This window comes from Xenopus laevis, chromosome 4S (genome assembly GCF_017654675.1).
Source record: "Xenopus laevis strain J_2021 chromosome 4S, Xenopus_laevis_v10.1, whole genome shotgun sequence".
NCBI classification, from domain to species: Eukaryota; Metazoa; Chordata; class Amphibia; order Anura; family Pipidae; genus Xenopus; species Xenopus laevis.
Window position 1 is genome coordinate 93,089,326 of NC_054378.1, and position 26,815 is coordinate 93,116,140.

The following is a 26,815-nucleotide window of genomic DNA, read 5'->3' on the forward strand; positions in this document are numbered from 1 at the left end:
TGTGAGTGGAAAAATCATCAAAGTTCAAAAAACACTGGCGACTTTTCCAGTCCTTAAATATTATATTGGGGTAACCGGTTTACCCCATACATTTTCTAACACATGGAACATTAAGGGGCTGATTCACTAACTTCGAGTGAAGGATTCGAAGGTAAAAAACTTCGACCCTCGAATGGGCTACTCCGACCTTCGACTACGACTTCGAATCAAAGGATTCGTAGTAAAAATTGTTTGACTATTCGACCATTCGATAGTCGAAGTACTGTCTCTTTAAAGAAAAAATCGACCCCCTAGTTCGGCAGCTAAAAGCTACCGAAGTCAATGGAAGGTCCCCATAGGCTTTCCTAAGTTTTTTTGATCGAAGGATATTCCTTCGATCATTAGATTAAAATCCTTTGAATCGTTCGATTCGAAGGATTTAATCGTTGGATCGGAGGAATAATCCTTCGATCATACGATCGCAGTATTTGCGCTAAATCCTTCGACTTCGATATTCGAAGTCGAAGGATTTCAATTCCTAGTCGAATATCGAGGGTTAATTAACCCTCGATATTCGACCATTAGTGAATCAGCCCCTAACTATACAGTGGGCTCATGTGTAGTATATTCTAATGTCTTTATTAAAGTTCCCTGAACATGTGTAATTAACAGTGGAAATGTAATCTATTTGCTACAACATATAACATAAAGAAAATTAACGTAAGCACAAGACCTCTAGTGAATTTGCGCTCGGCAGAAATGAACGCTAGCGCATCTTCGCTTTGAATTGCTCCCATTGCCAAAGTAATACTAGCGAAAAGTCGCCAGTGTTCAGCGCCCACAGCGAAACTCTGCATTTTACTGAATTAGCGCTGTGAGAGTGAATTTTTTGGCGAACTGTAGCGATGGGTGCAAAGCGCTCGCTGGCGACTTTTTGCCAGTTAGTGAATCTGCCCCCTGGGGTTTTCCTGATAATGGATCTTTCCATAATTTGGATCTTTGTACCTTAAGTCTACTAGAAAATCATGTAAAAATTAAATAAACCCAATATGCTGGTTTTGCTTTCAATATGAATTAATTATATCTTAGTTTGGATCAAGTACAATGTATGGTTTTATTATTACAGAGAAAAGGGAAATCACTTTGTAAAATTTGGATTATTTGGATAAAATGGAGTCTATGGGAGACAGCCTTTCGTAATTTGGATCTTTCTGGATAATGGGTTTCCAGATAACAGATCCCATACCTGTATTGTTACAAAGGACTGTGGAATTGTTTTACTGAATTATTTAACCACTTGAATATGATAAATAGAATGCCTTGTCCAAATGGATGCCCTGTGTAGAATTGAATGTAGTTGTATATCAGTGACACAGGTCTTGCACAGAAAAATGCATTTCTCTTCAATCACCCAGAATGATAATCATACAGACATTAGGACTTTATCAGTGTTTCTCTGCATGTACGTAACTTATTGACTGTGCATTGACAGCCATAACTCTGTAATGTATGTCTATATAAACCATATGTTGTTTACATGCAAAAGACTGTGCTCCACAGAGAAAACAAAACGTACATACAAAATCTGTATGTTCAGTGTATTCTCCCATTTATTGTACAGCGCTGCAGAATATGCTGGCACTTATGCATGCTACTGATAATAATAATACAGGTATGAGATCTGTTATCCGAAATGCTCTGGACCTGGGGTTTTCCGTATAATGGATCTTTCTGTAATTTAGATCTTCGTATCTTAAGTCTACTAAAAAATCATGTAAACATTAAATAAACCCAATAGGCTGGTTCTTCTTCCAATAAGGATTAATTATATCTTAGTTGGGATCATATACAAACTACTATTTCATTATTACAGAGAAAAGGGAAATCATTTTTAAAAATCTGGATTAAATGGAGTCTATGGGAGATGGTCATTCCGTAATTTGTAGCTTTCTGGATAATGGGTTTCCAGATAATGGATTGTGAATTGGCAACTCACAATTATTGGTCTATAGATATGTACAGCATATACTGGTCTAATGAACACAAATATCGGGTTGTTGTAGGTTGCTAAATCAAACTTGCCTCTGTGACTATATTCCTCGTTTATTTCTAAGCAAGTTTTGGTATGTAGCAAGTTGGGTTTAATGTTCTCTCTAAGCGATATACCCAAGTTTTGGAGCAACACATACAGCAAATTATAAAGCACTCATGACACATGCATTCTTGTGAACACAGCCTACAAGTAATATGAAAGTAACAAAAAAGAAAGTCATATAAAATACTGGTACTGGACAGTGGTGTAACTACAGTTGCAGGGGGCCCAGACCGTGGGGTCTGCTTCCTCTATAGTTAATAGAACCCCCCCTTCCATAGCTGCTCTATTACCTTTGGTGAGGAAGAGGGACGCAAGTCAGGCGGGAGTGGGTGGGTCAGAGGCAGGACAGGAAGTGGGTGGGAGGGTTGGGATCGGAGTACACTGGGTGCCTCTGAATATTTTTCTGCAGGGGAGCCTGGTGCACTCTAGTTACACCACTGGTACTGAATGTTCAACAAATGGATTTCACAAATAGTGTTCACTTTATTTTTCCTGCAGATATTTATGTATAATTATTTGTGTGTTCATAACCAAATGGGTTTTTTTTCCCAGCTGCAGAAGACACACCATGCTTCAAGTAACTGACAGATTTCACCTGCTCTAATTGGTCGATTCCTACATGTGTTAGCAATTTGACAAACAGCACGGTTGGGTGGTTTGTACTAGGAATAAGTGTTAGGTTGAAAAAAGCACGCTAATAAATAAAGGTTCTCTTAAAAGCTATAAGAAAAAGAATACTGAAAGCAACTTGTGAAAAAGAATCATTTGGCATCCGCTAGAATTTCTATCAATGACAGTTGCTCTGTTAGACCTAAAATAGAATTCCTGCAACATATGTTTTGCCTCTGTGATTGTTGGTAACTTACTTGTTCATTATAGCAATAGTTCAATATATTTATAGCTATATATGACTTTCCATTTCAGCATTCCCACTTGAGCTGAACTGAACATACTGTATGATGCAAAGTTGGAGCAGAAACCCATAACAGCTGATTTTGAATGGCTCCAGTTCCAGCACACTCCCATACTAGTAACATATAATCGATGGCAAGAAGTCATATTACACATTTTACAAAACACAGTAGCTACCAGCACTCATTACTAGCCATATATAATGGACTGCTCTCAATGGTCCCACAAGGGTAATTATTTGCTTATATCTGTGATGTACCACAAGGGTAATTTTTTGCTTATATCTGTGATTACACCCAGAATATTATTAGGATTGCAATAAAGACTATACTTATTATTTTTTTGCTATACATTTATGTTTCCTTTGAAGAAACAACAACAGTCTTCAACATGAATAATGTCACAGCTGCGTCATTTATACAATGGTGGTCATCATCTAATAGCAACCTCACAAGCCTTTTAGGATTTAAACCCATGGCTTGAATGGTCTAATATAGAGTTCAGTCATCAGTTAAAGGCTATTCAGAGTGTCAATTTCCATGACTGCCAATTTCTAAGGATAATCTGATAAAAAACCTGAGCTGTAAGGGACTAAGTGTTCACTGGCAGGATGCCTGCCAAGAACGTCACAGAATGGAAAGTGCGAGGAAATGAATAAAGAGGAGTGGGTGTGGGAAGAGAGAACAAGCAAGAATTTTTGTATTATACATATATAGATTGGGGGGAAATGCAGGCATGAGAAATAGATTTTAGGGGTTGGGTTTCAAGAGTACTCAGAATTATGTAAAGTACATTAGTGATTACACAAAAGGGATGAAGCCTTGGAGGAATGCTGAAGATTTCCTGAGTGTGATAGTCAAACAGATTTGATGGTTTAAGAAATTATTTGCATGGTTTCCATTTAGGTCTTTCTAGATGTGACTTGCTAGATGCAGGGCCGGGTTTCCCTCAGCGATGCCCCAAGGCCTCATGGTCCTAGCGCCCTCCGGCTAGTGTTCCAGTGCCATAGCGCTGGTGAACTGTGCATTCTCAATGCACATTAGGATACGGCTGGGCGGTATGCCGTCCCTAAAATTTTGCCACCCTAGGCCCAGGCCTTTGTGGACTTGCCACAAATCCGGGCCTGGTTCGACGTACAAACAGATATTACAGGCAGGATAAATGTTATCCAGAATGCTTGGGATCTGGGATTTTTTGGATAACAGATCTTTAATTTGGATCTTCCTACCTTAAGTCTACTAGAAAATCAAATTAAATAAACCCAATAGGCTGGTTTTGCTTCCAGTAAGGATTAATTATATCTTCTTTGGGGTCAAATACAAGGTACTGTTTTATTATTACAGAGAAAAAGGAAATCTTTTTTTTTTTTAAATTTGGATTATTTGGATAAAATGGAGTCTATGGGAGATGGCCTTTCCAGAATTCGGCTCTTTCTGGATAACACTTTGTCATGTGTTCGTCAAATAGTCACTTATTGGCAGCCCCTAGTGAAACAGCCCTGTTGGCAGAGGGGAAGCAATATAGCTGGTTCATATGAGATACAAGTAAGTCAAGTCAAGTCATGTGGATTTTGTCATTTCAGCCATATACAGTAAATACAATACATAGTAGTAAGTGAAGGGTTTTTTGGATTTTAATGTGGTCTTGAGCATGATGCATAAGTGCATAAGTACCAATTGAGCTATACCCTGCCCTATAGTTCCAACAAGACATTCTTAAATGTTGGCACATCTTGAACAAGGCAAAGTGCAAGGGAGCCCTATATATACTTTTTTACCTAACTTGTACTGGTGTGAAGTAGAGGCTTTGTGTCTGTTCTACATGACATTACATTGCATTTGAACTTTGTGCTTACTGTTTTTTATTCCTAGTCAGAAATGCTCCTGAAAAACAGCAGAGCAGCAGGTGCAAGATGGGGAAGAACAAAAGCTGTGTGTGTGATTTAGAGCAGGTTATAATGCTTCTTATCTAAATACACTTCTTTGTTAGCTGTGAAGGGCAGCCATATAGAGTTCTGCAGAGCTTTAGGTCAAAACTTTGCATAGCAGATGACTGATAAACTATTTAGACTATAATGGTGATACAAAGAGGACAAATGCCGTGCATGGCTCTCTACAAGCTAACAGGATGAAAAACTTTCTTAAACAAATGTTTTCTCTGTAGAGGATGGTAATCTAGGAATTATTTTTAGTTTTGCATGAAAACTTTTGTGTTTTATTCACTGGGCCCTGAATGTGGGAAAAGGGTGGATACCTGCAGAAAACAGTGTAGTTTATTGTCTCTGCTTGTTGGCCATGCCAAGGACAACCATCCATCTCCATCCTTTTATTTTGTTGCTCAGGGCCACATGTCCTAACTCTACTGTATACTAAGGTCCAATTCATCCTTGCTCTTCATATTTCAGGTAGTGACTCTCTTTCCATCAATAACTCTTACTCTCTTCCCATCATCATTTGATATTCTTCTTTGCCTTTTCATTTCTCAGTCACTTCTAACATTTAACCCTTTATCGGTTTTTCTTTCTTTAGCTACCTTCATCAATCCTTGAAACAGTTAAAGTGTAAAGAATTTGGCAAATTAATCTGGGCCAGTATGAAGGTGCACCCCCCCCCCTCCTTGTAAGCCTTGTAGAGCACTTGGCAGCTTGTTGAGATACTGTGATGGGTCAAGCCATCTCTGGAAAGGAAAGAAGACAACTGAAGCTCTATGTTTCCTTTTTCATTGCAATCGCATCATGCATACCCTCCATATCTGTCCACGCTCCCTCTGTGATACAAATGATATTCTAAATAGGGATGTGCTGAATACATAATTTGTGGATAAGACCGATTACATAATCCTCCACAAAAAATATGACTAAATATCAAACGGAATCCTAATCTGCATATAAAGATAAACATTAAAGATCAACCGATTTTTTCAATTGCTTTTATTAAGGAACTAAAATCTGTCTTCAGTTGACCAACACAGAAACTTCTATGGTAATTAGGGGTTGGTTTGGTTTCCCCATGCCTGAGGGATTGTACAGTGTTGGACCACACAAAGAATCCTAGAGGTTAGTGAATTATAAATTAAGGTTTCAACACAGTCACAATTCTAAGGGAATCTATATTGAGTATAAAAAAGTTTGCCAGGGTGAACTAAGACCATTTTTGTACTGACCAGCTTACGGTTTTCATCAGCGGAACATCAGGCATCCTAAAAATTACCTTCTTCTTTTACTTTGTAGCACTTTAACGGGCAGGAGTAGAACTATTTTCTGTTCTGTTGTGTTTGATACTTAACCATCCCCCGGGAGAGTCTCCCAACTGCCCAAGATGTCCACAGTCCTTATTCTTATGGCATCAATTTAATAGGCCCCAAGATATGGTGTTCCAGTTTATCAATTCACTCACCTATAGGAGATGAACTACTCTACATCAAAGCTGTATTGCTACATATCTAATGGGTGCCAATGAGTTCAGAATTTTACAGAATAAATCTTCTTTTTACATACCAGGGAAGACGGCATGGTACATGACCCACTGCATTTAAGACCTAAGCATTTCATTGCCCAGAATGAAAACAGTTCATCGGTGAAATACAAGAACAGCTTTGCTTTTTTGATGATGCAAATCTCTAGTGCTATTTTAGTCTTACGTTATTTTTGCATTTCCTTCCCCTATACGTTTTCTTGCTGTCCTCTTTCATCACCCTCTTGTTTGTACTTTCTAAGGCTGCTGATGACGGGGGAGCCTGCTGGTGATGGACAGTTTAAAGAGATGTAATAAACAGATGCAGGAGAATTTGGGTCATGCTTGGTGAAGAAGTGGGAGAGGGGAAATCAGAATGTTGAAATAGAATCACACTGAGCCAAACCTGATTGAGATGGGCTTGGAATTAAGTACAGGAAGCTGAAAGTATTCCATCTTCATTCTCTATCATTAGAGGTGGCTTGTGATGGGTAGATCCAGACATTTATCACACTCATTTATGTATTCCAATTGCATGTGTCAGGTTTGATAAAATTTGTTCTCAAATGTTTTACATATGATATCATTCTTCTGCTGGTGTGATCCCAGAATAAATATTTTAGAGAAGGTGTTAAAGTAAGAGAAATGATGGTCACGCCTGAGGAACTACACGCATCCTTCCCACTGCCAGATGCACATTTGAGACTGTCCTTGGCTGAACACTGAAGGCATCAAACTCTATGCAAGCCAATGAGCTGAGCCTTTTATAGTTTGGAAGGACAACTAGAAAGTACAGGTTGGGGTTCTCCAATATTAGATAAACTACAACACTCTACAGAGGTTATAGCACAAATCCAGCTGCATTTTGAAACACTCTGCCTTTATAGTTGGAACACAGCTGTGACCTAAACATCCAAAGGTTTTGATTTGCTGCTACAACAAAATGAGGTGCCTATTTCCTTGCAAACATGCTGGAGTCTCCTTTCATCATTACAGGTTAATTAAAAGCCATAATAAAACTTTTCTGCAGTAACTGTACATTGGAAGAAGGAGATTTATAACAGAGAAAGCATACTTTGTAATATTAATACTATTTCTATATAGATAATCATTTAGGGGCACATTTACTTAGCTCGAGTGAAGGAATAGAATAAAAAATACTTTGAATTTCGAAGTATGTTTTTTAGCTACTTCGATCATCGAATTGGCTACTTCGACCTTCGACTACGACTTCGAACCGAACGATTCAAACTAAAAATCGTTCGACTATTCGACCATTCGATAGTCAAAGTACTGTCTCTTTAAAAAAAACTTCAACCACCTACTTCGCCACCTAAAACCTACCGAGCATCAATGTTAGCCCATAGACTTTCTAGCCAATTTCTGATCGAAGGAAAATCATTTGATCGATGGATTAAAATCCTTCGAATCGTTCGATTTAAAGGATTTAATCGTTCGATTGAACGATTATTCCTTTGATCGAACAAATATCGCTAAATCCTTCGACTTCGATATTCTAAGTCGAAGGATTTAACTTCAACGGTCGAATATCGAGGGTTAGTTAACCCTCGATATTCGACCCTAAGTAAATGTGCCCCTTAGTGTATTCTGTGCCAGAGGTGGAGTCATCTGATGCTAAAAATCTGTCCCTACTGCCACTCAAGAGTTGCATTACCATATACTGGGAATACTACCGGGAATAATAGGCACAGTTATTTTTGATCCCGTAAGGAGGTAGCTGAGGTGACTATAAAGGTAGCCGTGGGTCGTGTATACCGATTCGGCTGCTTATTTGCCTGTGTATGAGGCCAGATGATGATTAGAAAGGTTTGATTATCCCATCGGATCGAAGATCACATCGGCTAGTACAGGCCAGAAATCTGACTAATTCTTTGATTTGCCTTGTTTAATTCACCTTCAATTCACTTGTTCACCTATTCATCTTCCAGTCTGTTATTCCAGGGCAAACTTCAGAACAGAAATAACAAAGAAAACCAATTGTGCAGCCTCTTAAATTACATCTGTCTACATCACACTTAAAGTTATGTTTAAGGTGACTTTGGCTTTAAGCTAAGAAAATGTGTACAAGCTCTGCACACTGAATTTGTCCTTACCCGTTCCCATTTTCTCTCTTGGTTGAGCAGAATGATGACCAGCTTGGGATGCATCTGGTAGCCATCTTCACTGAACGAAAGGTTCCGACCTTCAAATGTCACATTGATCAAGTACCTATTTAGAACATTTAATAAAAAAAAAATAAAAAAGTGTTAATACAGAGAATGTGTCAGGTCTTTATGTAGAGTGACACGAGACAGAGAAGAAATATACCCTACTTACAGTATTTAATTCACTAATATATGATGGAAGGCATAATGCAGCATATTATATAGAGACAATTATTCAGAGTAAATTTACATTTGTTTATTTTGTGGGCGCTGCCATGTTGTTTGCAGTAGCATAAGTATTAATTTACCTTATAGTTTTCCTAAAAAAGCACTGCTCAGCTGATGTTTAGGTAAGCAATAAGGCAGCTTACCATATGCATACATGCAATAGGCAGAAAAGGAGTGTTCTGTGCATACATGCAACCAGCCGATGACTAGAACTTTATACATTTAACAGGGTATATCTGCGCAGTTGCTTTATCTTGTCAGCCCATATTGTAGTAATAGTGAGGCCTCCCCCTTCTCTCCGATGTACTATAACATTTTTCCTTAGACAAAGCATTTCTTGCTCCATTTCTGATATATATATAATATGACAACCATCCTGAGACCAGCTCTGAGCTTGCCACTCTAATATTTTATTTTTATGTATTTTACAGCCATTCCAGAGATAAGTGCTGAGCAATCCAACGCAGTTAAAGAGCATATGTACAGTGATGACTTTAACAAAGATGTGGCTTTAAATCCTTCTGGTGTTTTATCTGAATCGACATACACTTCCAGGTATATTCCTAATGTCTTTTTTGTTTTGCATATACACAGTTTAATTCGCATAGAGCCACAGCGGTACAATACAGTCTCCTCTTCAGCCCTACCATGCCCCATACTGCACAACAGAATTTTATAGAGTATATTTATCCAGCAAAGGATGCAGCCAATAAGCAGCAAAAAACACTGCAAATAACCAACAAGATTTATTATTTCTATTATTTATTTTTATACTGAAGCCCCTACCTATGAATCATCCAGCCTGTAATAGCCTAGTTGCTAGGGTAAGTGCCATCCTAGTAAGCAAATAATGGTTTAAATTCAGTGAAATAATTCAAAAACATCAAAGAATAACACATACAGATTTGTCCACTGCATGCAAAAAGTGGCAATGCCATAAGTAGTAATTCTGGGTAGTTTTTGCCTGGGCAATTAATATCTCTGCAGGTAAGTGATGAAGCCCTCAGAATTGCCCCCCTTGCTCTGGAATGGCAGTTGCGCCTATGTGTCAATCGAATGCCACTTGGAACATGCCGTTAGTGTTTCCAAGCAACAATCACTTGACACACCAGAAGTCAGTTACACTGCATGAGAGAGCAGCAGCAGTTGTGCTCAATATTTTTGGGGCTAAAAATACAATACAACACCCGCTGAAGGGATGCAATTTGGACATCTCTGAGGTGTATATTTTTACCTTAAAGAGATTCTGTCGTGATTTTTATGGTGTAGTTTTTATTTCTTAATTACACTGAAAATAATCACTCTACAATATAAAATTTCATTCCTGAACCAGCAAGTGTATTTTTTTAGTTGTAATATTGGTGTGTAAGCGCCATCTCAGGTCATTTTGCCTGGTCATGTGCTTTCAGAAAGAGCCAGCACTTTAGGATGGAACTGATTTCTGGCAGGCTGTTGTTTCTCCTACTCAATGTAACTGAATGTGTCTCACTGGGACCTGGATTTTACTCTTGAGTGCTGTTCTTAGATCTATCAGGCAAGGTTGCGAAGTTGCGCTAGCGTTGATTCGCTATGTAAAGCGAAGTTACGCTAGCGAAGGCTAATTTGCATACGGCGCGAAATTCAAATTTCAATGGAAGAATACGTATCAGCACTACAAATGCCTAGAAAACCTTCAAATCAGCAAATAAAAATTTTATTTTGCCCTACACATGTGCCCACTGTCTAGGTAAGTTGCCATGAGTCAGGAAATGTAGGGGGGAAGGAGGGGAGCCCCAAAAATTTTTTCGATCTTTTTCAGGCTATCAGCCATCATGTAGAAAACACGCCAGCGTTTTTTGGGACTTAGAAAAAATTTTGACTTTTTTTCAAACAATCCCTATCTACTCTATTGCGCTTCGCCAGGTCTGAGGTGACGAAGGAAGTCTAGCGTAAAAGGTAGCATTCAGTACACTGCGCAAGTTAGTGAATTTGCGTAGTTACGTCGCTAGCGAAAATTCGCCAGGCGTAAGGGTGCGACGTAACACTAGCGAAACTATGCCAGCGTTCGTTAGTGAATTTGCACAGTAACGAAAATATATTTAATGAATGAGTCCATTTTCCTTTCTGTGCTGAAGGGCCCAAAATCTATAAACCTCTGCTCATCTTGGAAGAGGTTAACAATTTAACAGTATAATTTCAGAAGCATAAAGGATATGGTTACCATGGAAACACTTCCCACGGATGGTGGTGAGATGCTGAATGTAGGAAGGAGAGAGGAGTGAAGATGCAGGAATGTTGCCCGTGGATGTCATGGTCCAGCGATCAAACAGAGAAAGAATCCACAGATTTTGGAAGAACACGGTATTTCATGGTGAAATAATTGTATTCCTAACTATAGAAAACTAAACTCAACTTTTGAAAAGTGCAGAGATTGGGGCTGGGTGAGCAGTCCTTAAAGTCATTTATATTAGTGACAATAGTGTAAGTCTGGTGGTTGTTCCCTTTACCTGTGCTCTATGGGCAAGTAGTGAGCATTCACTTCAGGCCACGCATGGGAAATGAAATATTACAGAATAAAATCATAGCATAAAATACATTGCTGATAATGTAATGATTATTTACTTGTTAATTATCATGTGTGTAGTAAAGCATTCTAAACTAATGTCAAGGAACTGGTGACCATGAATAGCACTCTTGCTCTTCTCTGGGTAGAATGTACAGGATATTCCAAATATTACAGCCATGAATATGAGGAATATGATTGATGCTAATCTAGTGTCCCAGGTCACAAAAATCGGTGCACTCAGTCCAGCCTTTCGTTTACTGCTGCAAAACCTGCAGGCAAGAAAATAATAATAAATATATTACAACACCAGTGGTTCCCAAACTATGTGACTGGCACCCCTGCAGGGGGGGGGGGTGGAGCAGTGGTGGGGAGTTATCCTGAAGAGGGAGAATTGCTCTCCAAGATACACCTGAAAAACCTGGTTTGAAAGACATAAATAGATAGTCTAAGGACATACTGTACATAGACAGGTTTATTTACCACTGTACTGAACATTACAGGTATTCTTTGATATCATTTATATGCAAGTGTTAAAATAGTACAGTCATTTGGCCACTGTTGAAATTGTGATGCTTAAGAAACAGAAATGATGGCATCTAGGGGATTATTTATTTAAGTCCAGATGCCAAAAACAAAATATTTGAGGGGTTTTTTTTACTGGTAAATCTAAATTTTTAGTGGAAAAAAAACCTTGCACTTTGTCGAGATTGGAAAGTCAGAATCCTAAAATCCGCCATCTCAGACCTACCGAAATTGTATGTAAGTCAAAAGCAGAGGCCCCTATCCTATTTGGAAGTTTCTGTGCTCTGCGCTGGAAAATTTGATTTGGTACTATTTGAATTTTCATACTTTGTTTTCTTGTTTGTCCCCGATATAATTAAATCGTGCTTTTTTAATAATAAATAAGGTCCAATCGTGGATTCTATTTTGGTCTGACATTTTTTTATTAAAATAATCAGAAAAATTTGGATTTTGATAAATAAGGCCCCATGTTTACTGTTTGCCGCAGAGACAACATGAGGAAAGGGCACAGGAAGTCTTTGCTATACCAAGCCTACACATAGGAGGCACAGGGGTTGATTTACAGACATAGTTGCTAAACTGAACAAGTGCAGTTGCCAATAGTAACCAAGGAGCAATTAGTTGTGCACAGTCTACCAGATGTTAGATTATAAAATCAAGGTCCTGAGAGAAGGGGAGTGCAAACACTGGATTATACAACTACAGGTATAGAATCCGTTAACCGCAAACCCATTATCCAGAAAGCTCCAAATTACGGAATGCCCGTCTCCCATAGACTCCATTTCATCCAAATAATCCAAATTTCTAAAAATTAATTCATTTTTCTCTGTAATAATAAAACAGTGCATTGTATTGATCCCAACTAAGATATAATTAATCCTTGTTTGAAGTAAAACCCGCCTATTGGGTTTATTTAATGTTTACATGATTTTCTAGTAGATTTGAGGTATGAAGTTACAAATTACAGAAAGATCCATATCTGGAAAAAAACCCCAGTCCTGAGCATTCTGGATAACAGGTCCCATACCTGTATATAAATGGAAACAGGCAGAATAGCGTTAATAATAGTGAACTGAAAATTAGAGCATATAAAACCTTATTACCTTATAAATAGAGACCATTTTGTTTCTGAGCAGTGCATGTATCTGTCTGAGGTTGTCAGTTATAACCAGGGTTAGAGGCCTCCATTAGCAAATATATGCCGTATATCAGACTGGTAAGGTTTACTTCTGGGCTGGTAAGTGTGCCATGAGTTATATTCACTAGCCCTACTTATTTCTGACCCTGTAATAGGAACATGTTCACTACATCTCCTGCCTATTTGTGAAGAGACACAGCCTGGTGGTGAGTGTGCTCCATCTCTAATGACGGGAGGGAGAGTTACGTCAAGAACCCATTTCATTTAGCTGCTGCAGAGAAACATGACATTATTTCATAAATCTATAATATAAAGGTGAGACGGAGCATTTGTAACAGCGTTGCACAGAAAGAGGCCATGTCACTCTTGCGGTGTGATTCTGGTGGCAGGTTTCACATGGAATACAGTGTATAGCTGAAATGGGGAGTTACTAAACACAAAGTGCTCTGTATGACACTGTTAAATGTATTGCACTGGATGGACTCACAGACATGCAACTGTGCAACCTACTAGCTCAGGTGGTTCAGCCAAGCCTATAGAACGTGTCAGCAGTTACACACGTTGCCCTATGCTTAAATCAGATCTCTGCCCACAAAATATCCACAAAGACACCGATTACATAGTGTAATACTGTGCAATGTCTGTTAGTTAATTTGGTGTTTACTGGTCTCAAGACCCACATAGCAAATGCAGATGATCAGGAGGTGATCAGAGTTATAGTTAACAGCTAAGTATGAAGGATATCCTTGATTTGTTTTCTCTTCAAACTTGGTGGGCCATTTTCCCTTCATTGCCCTGGGCTACACAGAACCAAATGCTGCCTATGGCTCATAAAAACAAAGAAAATTAGAAATTACCCCTTAATAAGTTGATTTCTTTCAATGCCCTGTGTATAAAGTATTAAGTGATGTAGGCTAGGAGTGGGAACCCAAGAGCCAAATAGCAATGTGGAACCTGGAATGGGTGTCCTGGGTCACACACAGGTGCTAAGCTACACTCACTTGTTGGGGTTTGACATGGGAGCAGTTTTACAGAATGTGAAGCACCAATTAAATTAAAAAGGAGCCCTATGCTGAACTACTTGTGGTCCATGTGCATATATTTCATTAGATGAGGTGCCAGGCTTTTCCATTTTTGCCATTTCCCCATAATAGATTTGTATCCAAAAAGATGTATGAAAATAAAGGCATCTACTGTATGTCCAGATATATTGGCACCAATCGCTGCCTATCCTAAACAGAACTGTGCCATGTCAATGCATGAACAAGCACGCTGTAGCCTTTCTCTGGGTCACCAATAATTGTATTGAGCTGAATGATCTTTTTCCAGGAATGGATCAATGTTAGAAGAAAGTGAAGTGCTTATGCTAGCAACAGACCTAATCATTTCTTTTATCCCTGACACAATTCATTTAAAAGTTCAGTGCAGTGTTTCTGTGTTTGCTCCTGTGTAGAACTGGCTGGCTAATGTAACTAAAGTAATGTCTTCTATTGGTCTGGGGCTGCTGCATTACCAGCGCTTAATTAAACCCCTTTCCTTGGCTATTGTGGCATTTAACACAAGAGATCTCAGATCACAAGAGGAGCCAAACAATAATACGCACAAAGAAAATATATATAGAGTTATGCCAAAGATTCTATATGGAAGCATCACTGTTCCCTCATATATACCTAGCAGTAACCTTAAAATCAATGTAATGTACACATATAATACGCTACAAACACAGTTCCCAATGTTTTCTCTCACTCTTATACAGTAATGTTATGGGTTGTCTATAAAAATGATTATTTGGCCTTGTGCAAGCTCATTGCATGCATGTGTATTTTACTTCCTGACTAACTAAACTTTGTGCATGAACAAGAAATATTCTCTTATTATTATCTGATGGAAGCTGCAATCCCATTTCTCCCGTGACTGTTCCCCCTTTATCTGGTGTTCCACATGGATTAGTAGAGAAAGAGCTAAGTCGATCTCCTTCGCAATGTTTCCTTTTTTTCTGATAACAGTCAGTTAATGGATTTAGAAAAAGCCAACAAAAATGGGTTGGATCCAGAATTGTTTGCAAGAAATATGTTCCTGTGAACATGTAGAATTTCTGGTATAAAGAGGGGTTTTATGTAAATCACTAAAACCTAACAGGTCCTCTTGTATGCTCAGCTGCAGCCCCCATCTCATTGCAAAGAAAAACATTGGAAAAAACAAAAGGAACAGAACTTTTACCTGTATACTGCGCAAACGGGAAAGTACACAGTAAATAAACATTTATTCGCTGTTAAACTATGTTTGGAACATGAGCCCATCCAACGGCTCTGTGTGCTAATGGCTTTGGAGATTCTTGTGGTCAGAGCCTCATTGCACCCCCACTTAATGGTTTAAAAATTAGTGGTGACCACAACTTTCCCTTTCTTGTAGAAAAACCCACAGAGACATGGCTAGACAGGTCAGAATTACAAGATAAAGGGGCAGAAATAAAAAGAAGTGGCAGGGACAGGACAAGGAATAGCACCAGACCTAAACTAAGAAACAGAACTGCAAACACTTGAGAAGAAACAGGAGCCACACTAGGAACAACCAGTAAAAAGTAAAGCCAGTCAGTCACAAAACAGTAGGTCCACTGATCAAATCAAGCTCAGCACATTCCTACTTTGGAATCAACAACAAGCACCAACACAGACTAGTTGTCTGCATGAAGTGCCACAGGCACTGTTACATCTTCCATGATTTCTCCAGACCTCACATGAAAGCATCTATGAACCAGGATGGAAAGCCCAAAAACTTCTCAACAGATTTCAATGCCATTCACCTCTAAAAAATGAATGGAAGTCAATCGTCCTTTGCAAATAGACCAGTATTCTTCTAGAAAAAGTACAAAATGCTGCACAGAAATACTCAGTTTTATGAAGTTGTTTAGATGTAGAGAGTATCCCGGTATCAGATAATATACAGTGCATCTATACGTATTGTATTCTGTTATTTCTATTACAAATACTTTGCTCCTAAACATATGAATCAAAATGGAAACCTCCTTCCCACCTGCAGATTATTCAATAATACATGTTTGTGCTGCACAAGGACAAATGACCATTATCCATGACAAGTCTTGCTTGCCTTATGTCTGTCCTCACCTTGGATGGAAACATTATGTAGATTTTGAAAGGTCCCAGAAAGATAATTTCAGATTTTTTTTTATCCCATTGAATCCCATTTATACATCATGAGTGACATTGTAATCTTCTGATCTTTCATTCCAGAGCCAAATAGGTTACAGAGGTTCAGTTAAAATTGCATTTTATCTCTAATGCATTTAACCAAAGTAATCAAAAAATTGACAGAGAAGAGGAATTCTTATTCAAAGAAACTCTTAACCCAAAGCAAAATGAATATATAGACTCAAATTCTGGTTCTCAGACAAATAGATAAGGCATGTTGCTTGTTAGTTAGAAAATAGCTCATGTTCCCATTTCCCCTAAGGAACGCTGCATGAAGGGAATAGATATAATGAGAATGCATTTAATGAAACCAGTCTGTTGGAATTTCAAAGACTGCTTTAAAATGCCACATAAAACACGAGCCTCATTCGAAAAACCTCTCTCTAACTTTGAACTGGTTGCCGTACACAGGATCTGCAGATGAGAAGCAGCGTTTTACAAACTGATGCTCTTCAATTGATTATATTTTACAAAAGACAAAATCCATTTTATAAGGAGATAGAAGGGACTGACATCTCGGGTTAGAATTTACACCACAAGGTGTTGTTTAAGAGCAGAGTGCCAAATGATGTTATGATGGCGGAACTCAGCATGAAAGAGATGGTACAGGGTCAAGGCTTTGCAGGCGAGGAGATTACATGGCGGATTTCAGCTTGCAAGCGCCCTGTGTGAATTGCCATAGTGCTTTTTCATTAGTTTCAGTGGTAGTGCAATTTATGGGTATTTACGCCTGGCTGTTCTTTTTTAAAAACGCAATGTAAAAACGCAGCAAAAACGCCATGTCTGGCCTTGCCCTAAAGCTTAACTAAAGATGTAAACTAGAAATGTTGTACATGATGTTTTGGGCTTCTGTACCAGCCCAAGGCAACCACAGCCCTTTAGCAGTAAAGATCTGTGTCTCCAAAGATGCCCCAGTAGCTCCCCATCTTCTTTTCTACTAATTCACTGCACATGCTCTGTGCTGCTGTCACTTACTGAGCTTAGGGACCCACTCACAATATACAGTACACAGAATAGAAATGTCACAATATAAGGCTGATTAGTAATTAATACAGATAATTACATGGTTGCACAGAGACCAGTGCAATTAGCATCAGAATTTAATAATCAGCCCTGTAGCATCAGTTTATATTAAAGGCCAACCTAACTTTCTGCTTTATAATTTGCTACGACCCCTAAGTTTAGCTTCTCAACAGCTGCTCAGAGCCCACTGAGTGCCTCAGACACTTTCCAAGATGGTGACCCCCCTGTGACAAGTTTAATGTTCTGGATCATTGCTGCTATTGACAAGCTGAAACTTTAGGCTGGTGCAATAAGTTCAGTATATAAAATATGGCATTTTTAGCCATATTCATTTATAGAGTTTAGTTCCCCTTTAACTATGGCACTTTGCAGATGTTCCAAAGGAACATGAGGGGTCAGCAGGTGATACTAGTGGTATGAAGGAATGGAGCAGACCCATCATCTACAGAACAGAGTACAATGTGAGTGTGACAGAACATCAAGGTTGTAGATTAGTTGAAAGTTGCACATGGAGCATCCCTTGAACTCTTACTGAACTACAAACTCCCGGAAATTTCAGGCACAGTTCTGTGGTCTAGAAATATCTGGAGACGAACAAACCAGCTGTTTCTGCCATATAGGTTATGCCATTTCCAGTTAGAATACGGGAATAATGTTTGACTGTCTCTCTAGCATCGGGCAGTGGCTTGTTGCATCTTTATCTGAGCAGAATGCCAGTAATGTCCCTATACATCATTGCACTGAATCATATTCTCATACAATACAGTACAAAAGAGAAATTTGTTTTCGCTCAGAAGAAACCCTTGAGGCTAAATTACTTTTCAGCAGTTTGACTGGGTTCATTTTTTATTTTGTAATCCGCAAAAAAGCCTCGGGATTTCTCATTGTGTGCAGGACCCCACAGAGCCCCAGTGGGACTATCATGCAATGTTTACAGTCATATAAAGATGTACAGTAGCCTCATGTGGTATGAGAAATTCTTTGTTGTTACTCACAAATGGGCAAAGCTCCTCCATTTGCCAGGGATGTATCAGAGGAGAAATCTGGTGAAGTGTTGGGATTTTGTTAACCATACTGTACGTTTTCCCTGCTATTAAGCATATTTCACATTTCTTAAATGCTACAAAGCAACCCAATCTTTTAACTATGTTTAATTACCCTTCCCTCGTAACATGTCATGTTTGTACATCTCAAGCTAATTCCCTATGTAACAGAATAAATAAGAATAAAGCACCACAATCATAGTCTTATATTTTTTTGCCTATTTCAGTTGGGGTGAGAAGGCAATAATTGATGTTTGTTGCCCTACTCAGAAACACAAAGATCGAGAGGAAGAAGGGAAAAGTCATGTCGGTTTGCAGTCATTCTACATTAGTATGATTGGAATAGCATTGTGTTTATGTTTATACATTTCTACATTTTTACAAATATAATATCAAATTTTATAGGAACACTCTTAACCACCCAGGCCAATAGGGAAAAAATATCTGACCCAGGTTACAGAACTGGGACTTATATAGAGTGAAAATCAGACGGTAGGGAATATCCCAGAGCCAGTAGGGAATATAACTCTATGGGACTGTCCATTTGTTAAGTCACATTTACCTCTGTTTGTCTGTTATGTTTCCATTGTCAGACCTCCCGACATAGCCAAGGGGAGGGCAAATGGAATGACAATAGTAAAGCCTCTATACAGAATTCCAATTGGAGAGGGTTGCCCCAGGGGATCATCTGTATCAGCCAGGCATAAAAAAAGATCTTTTGTTTGTCTAAATACATGAGCTCTGTGTATCAGTTAGAATGCCACTTGATATTCTGCATGGAAATACTTATGTTTCGATGCAGAAAAACATTAGAACATTGTTTTAAGGAATGATACTGCCCATGTGTTAAGAAATTTAGTATTCTCTGTATCTTCCAGCAGCATAAAACAAAGAGACCCCTGCTGTGTCCATAGACCAGAAAGAATCCTCTTGCAACCCACACCCCCTCTTTTTATTAACTGGGGAGGAGTGACTCCTGGTTAGTAAAATTACAATATAGCCAGGGATGCCATGCATTGTTTTTTTAGGAGCCATTCAAATAAATGGAATACATAAACTTATTATACCAGATAGGGACAGCACTGGCCAGAGAGGATACAGAACAAGTTTATATAGTATCATGGAGATAGCCCAGTGGATTTCACTCCTGCCATTTCAGGACATACTGTATGGTAATTGCAGAAAATCACTGTCAATCAAGTTCTCAGCTAACGTTAACTAGTGATGGCAGAACCACTGCGTTTTCTCTGTCAGTGTCAATTGCTATGGTAATGTACCAGTGGGTCGAGATCTCAAATCCCAAAATGCCCAGGTCTAGTAACCCATAGCAACCAAACAGAAGTGTGTGTTGCTGACAAGTAAATGCTACCTGCTGATCTGTTACTATGGGTTACTAGAACAGTAGCACGTGTAATCCCTGAGGCTTAGGCCACACTAGGCGATAGCGCCGCGATTTGACTCGCGGCGACTTTTCGCCACGACTTTTAAGCCGCAATCGCTGGGGAAACTTTTGCGCTGGCGTCTATGGGGAATCGCGAAAAATCGCCAGCGTAAAAACACACGCGGCGATCTTTTCTCTACTGTCGCTCGAAATTGCCTCGCTGCGGCTTAAAAGTCGCGGCGAAAAGTCGCCGCGAGTCAAATCGCGGCGCTATCGCCTAGTGTGGCCTTAGTCTAAGAAGTGTCACTGGCACAAATACACATCAGTACCACATTGGCTAAATATGATCCAATTAGGACTAATGTCAGGTCTAATGTTAGGTAATACATTTCATAATGTGTTTTATTCTTCACATTATGGGAAGGCCAGCTCTCCTAGAGTCCGTTTTAAGCAAATTATTTAATAATGAGTTCCTTTCTAAATAATAACAGTGTTATTAATAACAGTACCGTGTACTAAGCTGCATAAATCCTTATTGGTGGCACAATAATCCTACTGGGTTTATTTCATGTTTAAATGTATCTTAGAAAACTTAAGGCATGGTGATTTAAATCGCGGAAAGATCCCTTATCTGGAAACTCCCAGTCCCTAGCATTCTGGATAACAGATCCTATACCTTATTTTAAATATAACAACATACGCAACAAAGTACTTTGGTAATTAAATTTAACTTGGATAGAATTTAGTGTCGTAACTATTACTGACCAGGCCCCCCTGCCAAAAATCTTCAGGGGGGAGGTGGAACACTGGCGGCCATTTTGCAAGTCAACTGATCCCACCTCGTTGGCTGCTCATCTGCCTGCCACTAGCTTACTTGCCCCACCCCCAACCACTAAGAGTGATATAAAGAAATACAGAAATGAAGAATTATTGTTAATTCATCATGAAGTCTTTCCCTATGATCTACATATCAAGTACATAAACAGGAGGCACCGGATCTCCCTTAAAAATGCCGTCTCTACAAGGTTTGTGTAATTCCACTCCTAAAAATGACAATTTTTCACAGGTTTTATATTTGCACTTTTCAGGACTGCAAGAAGAAAAGACCCGGCAGGTGATACTACAAAAACACAAATTCAATCAGCTGTAACAACCAGAGGTTGGCATTTTAACACCATCACTTCTAAAACAGGCAGAAACCATCACTTATTCTGATCTTCAAATTATTTGTCTTTTGATCATGGAAATTGTTACTTCAAAAATAGTGATGTTCATTGAATTGTATATATATTTAGGGAACAGAGTGGAGCACGCCACTGATGTGTAGCCTTAGATTTACAGCACAAAAAAAAAATCAACCAAATCTAGTTTTTTTCCCCTCTACAAATTCAAGTTTTTCCCCTTGACCAGAGAATTTTGAGGTTTAATAAATAGGTCCCTTAATACCAAAAAAATACTTCCACAACATCTGACTCCATGTCTACCATTAAATACCCTGTATGGAGCAGAATTCTTCTGCAAACCCATTGCTGGGTTTTTAATGAGGACACTACAATAAGGCAAAAATTTATATTAATCCAATTTCGGACAAAAAAAATAGAAGATCCTGAGAACTACTTCTGTGTAAATCAAGCCCACTCTTTAACCACCCTTCACAATCACTAGGTTTTGCAAATACACTATATATTCGGTCTAATCATTAATACAGGCTCTGAGACTCCAAGATAATTCAAGAAAGGGTCTAGGGCCTGGCATGCATGAATGGTGAAAGCAATGGCTGAAAATTGATTTACTGAAGTCAGTTATAAAGGAATGTTTGTCTACCTGTAAGTTTTCCACTTCAAAGCTCTACGAGTAAGTATTTTAGCCTACCAGTCTTGTCTGAGCTTCAGCAGGTGGGCACTACAGAATCACTGCACCTCACCAAAGCACTAACTATAGCTTATGGCACTCTGCAGAATCATAAGTCATTAGAATGACTCTAGTCATAACCTGGAATGAAAGGAAGAAATAACTCTCAACAGCTGCAAAGCCACACACACTGGCCCCTGATAACACATTCATTCTTTTTAAATGTGTCAAGCCAAAAAGCTTAAGTGGGAAACTGGACTGAAGGAAGCCAAAAATCAGGAAAATCTATTTTCATTATGTACCTATGAGCACAGAATGGCTGCTGATAAAGGAAAGATTGTTTCAAGGGACGCAAAATGTGCATTATAATGAATTCAGTGTTTGATATAAAAGGTTTCTCTGCTGTGTGTTGACTTCTGACCTTATAACCTGCAAAGCTTGGCACATAATATGGTGCCCCATTCAAACAGCGTATTTGTTCACTGTTTAAACAGATGTTAAACAAATGCATGTTTAGTTTTATAGTCCCACCAGCACTACCTTTTATATTCTTTTGTTTTATATCTCACTAATTCATTAGCATAGGATCTATTGAGTTCAATCAAAATGAAATTGAAAGCAAGGCAATTCAGCCGCTGGGAACGTTAGCAAGTTCATATGATAACAATGGACGTATTTAATCCTCATAAGCACTTAAAATGATATAATTAGTCAGCCAGTGTACTTTTCAGGGATTAGAAAATGTTCTTTCAAGGGCTAGTTAGCAAAAAGTCAAAACTGACCTGTCCCTGGAAGATAACCACAACTTTGCTTTTCGGACAAATTGGCATTTTAAACCAGGCCTTTTAAATCACACTAACTCAGTAGGTACCTGTACCGTATACTATTCATTTCAAAGGAGCTTAAATAAGCCAACATGATGAGCAGTTAGTTTCATACCATGAACGCATATGGAATCCACAGCCTGCATGGCTAATTGGCAGTTCATTTAGATGCATGCTGCAGACTGAACTGATTAAGGGCCCTTACACATGGGTGGTTTTACCTGTACTCCTCTGCGTTGCGCTTTCTTGCATTCAGCTGCAGGGGAGCGCAGGAGTAGACACAGTCAGTTATTGTGAAGGGGGCTGTATTCACACAGACGCATGTAAAGCAAATGGAGGTGGGACAGAGCATGTTGCATTTCACCTGCGTTTGGCGCATGCATGTGTGTGTGTGAATACAGCCCCCTTCACAATAATTGACTGCGTCTACTCCTGCGCTCCCATACGACTGAACAGAAGAAAGCGCAATGCAGGGGAGTGTGGGTAAATCCACCCATGTGTAAGGGCCCTTATGTGCAGCCATGCATCTTAATGAATTGCCCTAGTCTCACCTGCTTATTACTGTATATTCTGAGCTGAACAGAATGTTTGCTTTGGGGCTCGGTGTTCATTTCAAACAGCAACTAAAATCTGACTTATTTACTCATAACATATTAAATAAGGAGGGGCAAATCTGATGGGCCTATAAAGTGCTAATGAAATATTGCTTGTAAAATTAATTATTGCCATTTTCCCATCCACAGTAAGGGCTGTTACACATGGGCGTTTTCTCTGCATTTTTTAAATGTATGCTGAGCGCCTAAAAAACACATATATTGTGCTTAAATGCTTTTTTTTTTTTTTACACAACTAAGTGCATTTTTTCCATTCCAAACGGAACCCTCTCTTCTATTGATAGTTGAATGCATGGCAAGCACAAGAAAATACAACATGTTGCATCTAAACAAATGCACTGAAAGCAAATAGAGTAAAACCCAACTCAGAACACTCATGAGTACACCCAGGCAGAATGTAATGGAATCAATTAGCTAATGTGTTTATTTGTGCTCAAACCTGTTTTTAAACGCGTGTTAAACACAGAAAAAAATCGCCCGTTTAAGAGCCCTAAAGCATTGTTTTATTTTATTGCGACATAGCCCCAGCCTTCAACATTTTGCTGTTCAGCTACAGTTACACAGATACAAGCTGCAATTAGTTTGGACTAGTAAGTGGAGTGTAAGGAAAAATGCAGCATGTTGCGTCTGAACCTGCGTTCGGCACCTACACGCGCCTGAGTGAGTACAGCCCCATTTCAAATAATGACTTGCGTCTATCCCTGCGCTCCCCTGCGGCTGAACGCCAAAAAACGGAACGCAGGGGAGCGCAGGTCGGAACGCTCATGTGTAAGAGCCCTAAAAGGGGAACATACACGATTACAGAAATTGCAACTAAATCCACACAAAGATGTGGAATTAATTTCAAGTCTGTTAATAACTACAGACATCATGCAAAAGTAAAATGGCAGCAGCTACAGTATATGGCGCAAAGGCATTTCCCTTGGATTCAACCAAAAAACTATTCTCTTTTCTATTACGAAGACATGTCAGATACCAAACATTACTATTCCTTAAGAAAGAATTGAGATGGATAAGATTTTCATATGGTAGCTGCTTTGCTGTATGACATTCCTCAAACCAATCGCTGCCTCTGAAGACTTCATTATTAACATGACCTGAAAGCCTTACACCTTTCGGGCAAATACAGCCGTAGTCCAGTTAAAGGAAGTCCCGCCCCTCTTCTTCAAGTGACAACTACTCTTTTTGACTTTCTGCGATGAACCCAGAAATTGTTCACTTTCATGGCTTTTACAGCTTGATAAACAAGCCCAACTCCATTAAGGTGAAATCCTGTGAAGTGTTGGAAAGTAAATTGAAACTGTTAAGCTGATTTTTTCCACAGCTGGATAAATTGCCCTTTTAATCTGTAAAGGTATGTTTGCTTGTAACGTGGCTGTGCTGTGTTGGAATTATGGAAGTGCATGTGCAGTTCTGTATTTGGGAAGAAGTGGCTAAGAACCAATTAATACAGCAATTTGTCTAAGCTAACAAGATAAGATGACTGAAAACAATAAAAAATGCATGATTTCAATTGCAAGGCTGGCATGGGCAATATTCGCTGCCTGTTTTACAGTTTTGTATATATGCACAAATTATCTTTTCCAGTGGCTTGAGCAAGCCTAGGACATTTTCCCTTTGTCTTCCTGCTGATGTACATGCCACAAAGTTATGGACTTTAGTGTTTTGAGAGAAGATCGAGTATCCCCTGGTTCCAGACACACAATCAATTTGTCAGATTCCACGGACACCTTTGCTGAGTCTTACTTGGATTCTGCTCTGCAGTGCAATACTTTGTTCATATTGATCCTGAGCATGCTGCACAAAGTGCTCTATTTCATTAGAACAAACATCAACTATGTAAAGGCATGGCAAGTGGTAGAAAGCAATGGCTCCCCAGTTCATAAGCATGCCAATTTATCAAGAGACATTTAAAGGAAAGATGTTTGCCCACCAAAGTCAACTAGGGACTTTGGCCAATGAACAATGTTGTGTTCTAACTTGCAGCAGAGCAGAACACTGGCAGACACAACTGCAATGAGTCCTGCAAAATTATAAAGTCATTTGCTAGGGTGTCATTTGGTTAAGGTGATCCCAGATGTATTATCTGCTATGGATTATCCAATATATAGAGTGGTTGAACAAGAAAATGATGAGCTCCAGTTCAAATATATTGCACAGTGTATGGCAGATTCATAATAAAATGGGTCTTCAAATGAGACTGCGCACCAGTGGTAACCCTGTCACTAAACATATACTTAAAGGAACAGTAACATCAAAAAATAAAAGTGTTTTAAAGTAATGAAAATATAATGCAGTGTTGCCCTGCACTGGTAAAACTGCTGTGTTTGCTTAAGAAACACTACTATTGTTTATATAAATAAGCTGATGTGTAGCAACGGGGGCAGCCATTCAAAGGAAAGAAGGCTCAGGTTACACAGCAGACAGCAAATAAGCTCTGTCTGTCTAATGGTGTTATCTATTATCCATTAGTTAACCTGTGCCATATAGACATTTTTGAATTTCTGCCATTGCTCCACAGCAGCTTGTTTTTATGAACTATAGTAGTGTTTCTGAAGCAAACAGATCAGTTTTACCAGTGCAGGGCAACAGTACATGGTATTTTCATTACTTTAAAACACTTAAATTTTTTGGTGTTACTGTTCCTTTAAAGGGAATGACAACCCAAAAATTAAATATTTTTTACCTAATAAAAGAAAATATAATTCCAAGCAACTTTGCAATATACATTCATTACAAATTTTCTATGGATTTTAATTTATTTGTATATTTATTGCTACTAAAAGCAGTGTTTGTCCCTTTCTAGTCTCTGCTCTGCTGGCTCAACTGCTGAAAAAACGTAAGACAAGACAGACTTTGGCAACATTGTTTTAAAAGTAGCAACCAAGTTTACAAATAACTTTAAAGGCACTGAACATTTGTAAAACATGTACCGTATGTTGGAAAGTCACTTAGAATTATGTGTTCTTTTATAAGCCTTTTTTATTTTTGAGTTGACTTTCCCTTTAAAGGGAAACCATCACCAAAATGCAATGCTTGTATTTGTGCCCAAGACAACATGCACTGTTCAGCAAAGCAGACAACTTTAAGAACATGTACAATTGTGCCATTCTGATCAATAGGTTAAAGTGTGGGGTAGGTTTACCAACGGCTAATGCTTTGGATTAGCCTCACTCTGTGTTATTTACCTTTAGAATTGGAGGGATTAGCATAAAGAGGCTATTTTGTTCTTCTGAAGCTTGGAAAGCGGTTTTGTAGCATTAATGTTGCGTTATATGTTTTATTGATTTGACCTATGGCTGAACTAAAGAAACCCTGTAATCCCTGTATATGTTTATAGCAAAGTCATAGAGGCAATCAATCAGACTCTAAGGAAAGAATGCTATAAGGTACAGTTTAGGTGGAACATGAGTGAATTTAAATGCACAATACTCCAATGCAATACTTCAGATGATGCCTTTCCCAGACTGAAGAAACAACAGCATATTCTGGCCTCTAACCAAAAGCCAAGTGTACCATGACAAGGCACTGACTTAAAGGAGAACTAAACCCTAAAAAAATGTATATGGCTGAAAATGCCATATTTTATATACTGAATTTATTGCACAGCCTAAAGATTCAGCTACTAAACAGCAGCAATGATCCAGGACTCCAAACTTGTCACAGGGGGTCACCATCTTGGAAAGTGTCTGCAACACTCACATGCTCAGTGGGCTCTGAGCAGCTGTTGGGAAGCTAAGCTTAAAGGGTTGCTGCAAATTATTGAGCAGAAAATTAGGTTTTTCTATAATACAAGCTGATGCTACAAGGCTGATTTTTAAATTCTGATGCTGC

At 38.8% G+C, this 26,815-nt stretch overlaps 1 protein-coding gene across 4 annotated transcripts in view; it reads right to left on the reverse strand.

Moving 5' to 3' along the window:
- nr2b (ionotropic glutamate receptor subunit NR2B) overlaps positions 1–26,815 on the reverse strand; it is a 280,900-nt gene that overhangs the window by 42,289 nt on the left and 211,796 nt on the right. For all 4 annotated transcript variants that reach the window (XM_041591111.1, XM_018259262.2, XM_018259263.2 and 1 more), the window contains 1 exon segment: positions 8,553–8,667. In XM_041591111.1, coding sequence (XP_041447045.1) covers positions 8,553–8,667 — 115 coding nt within the window.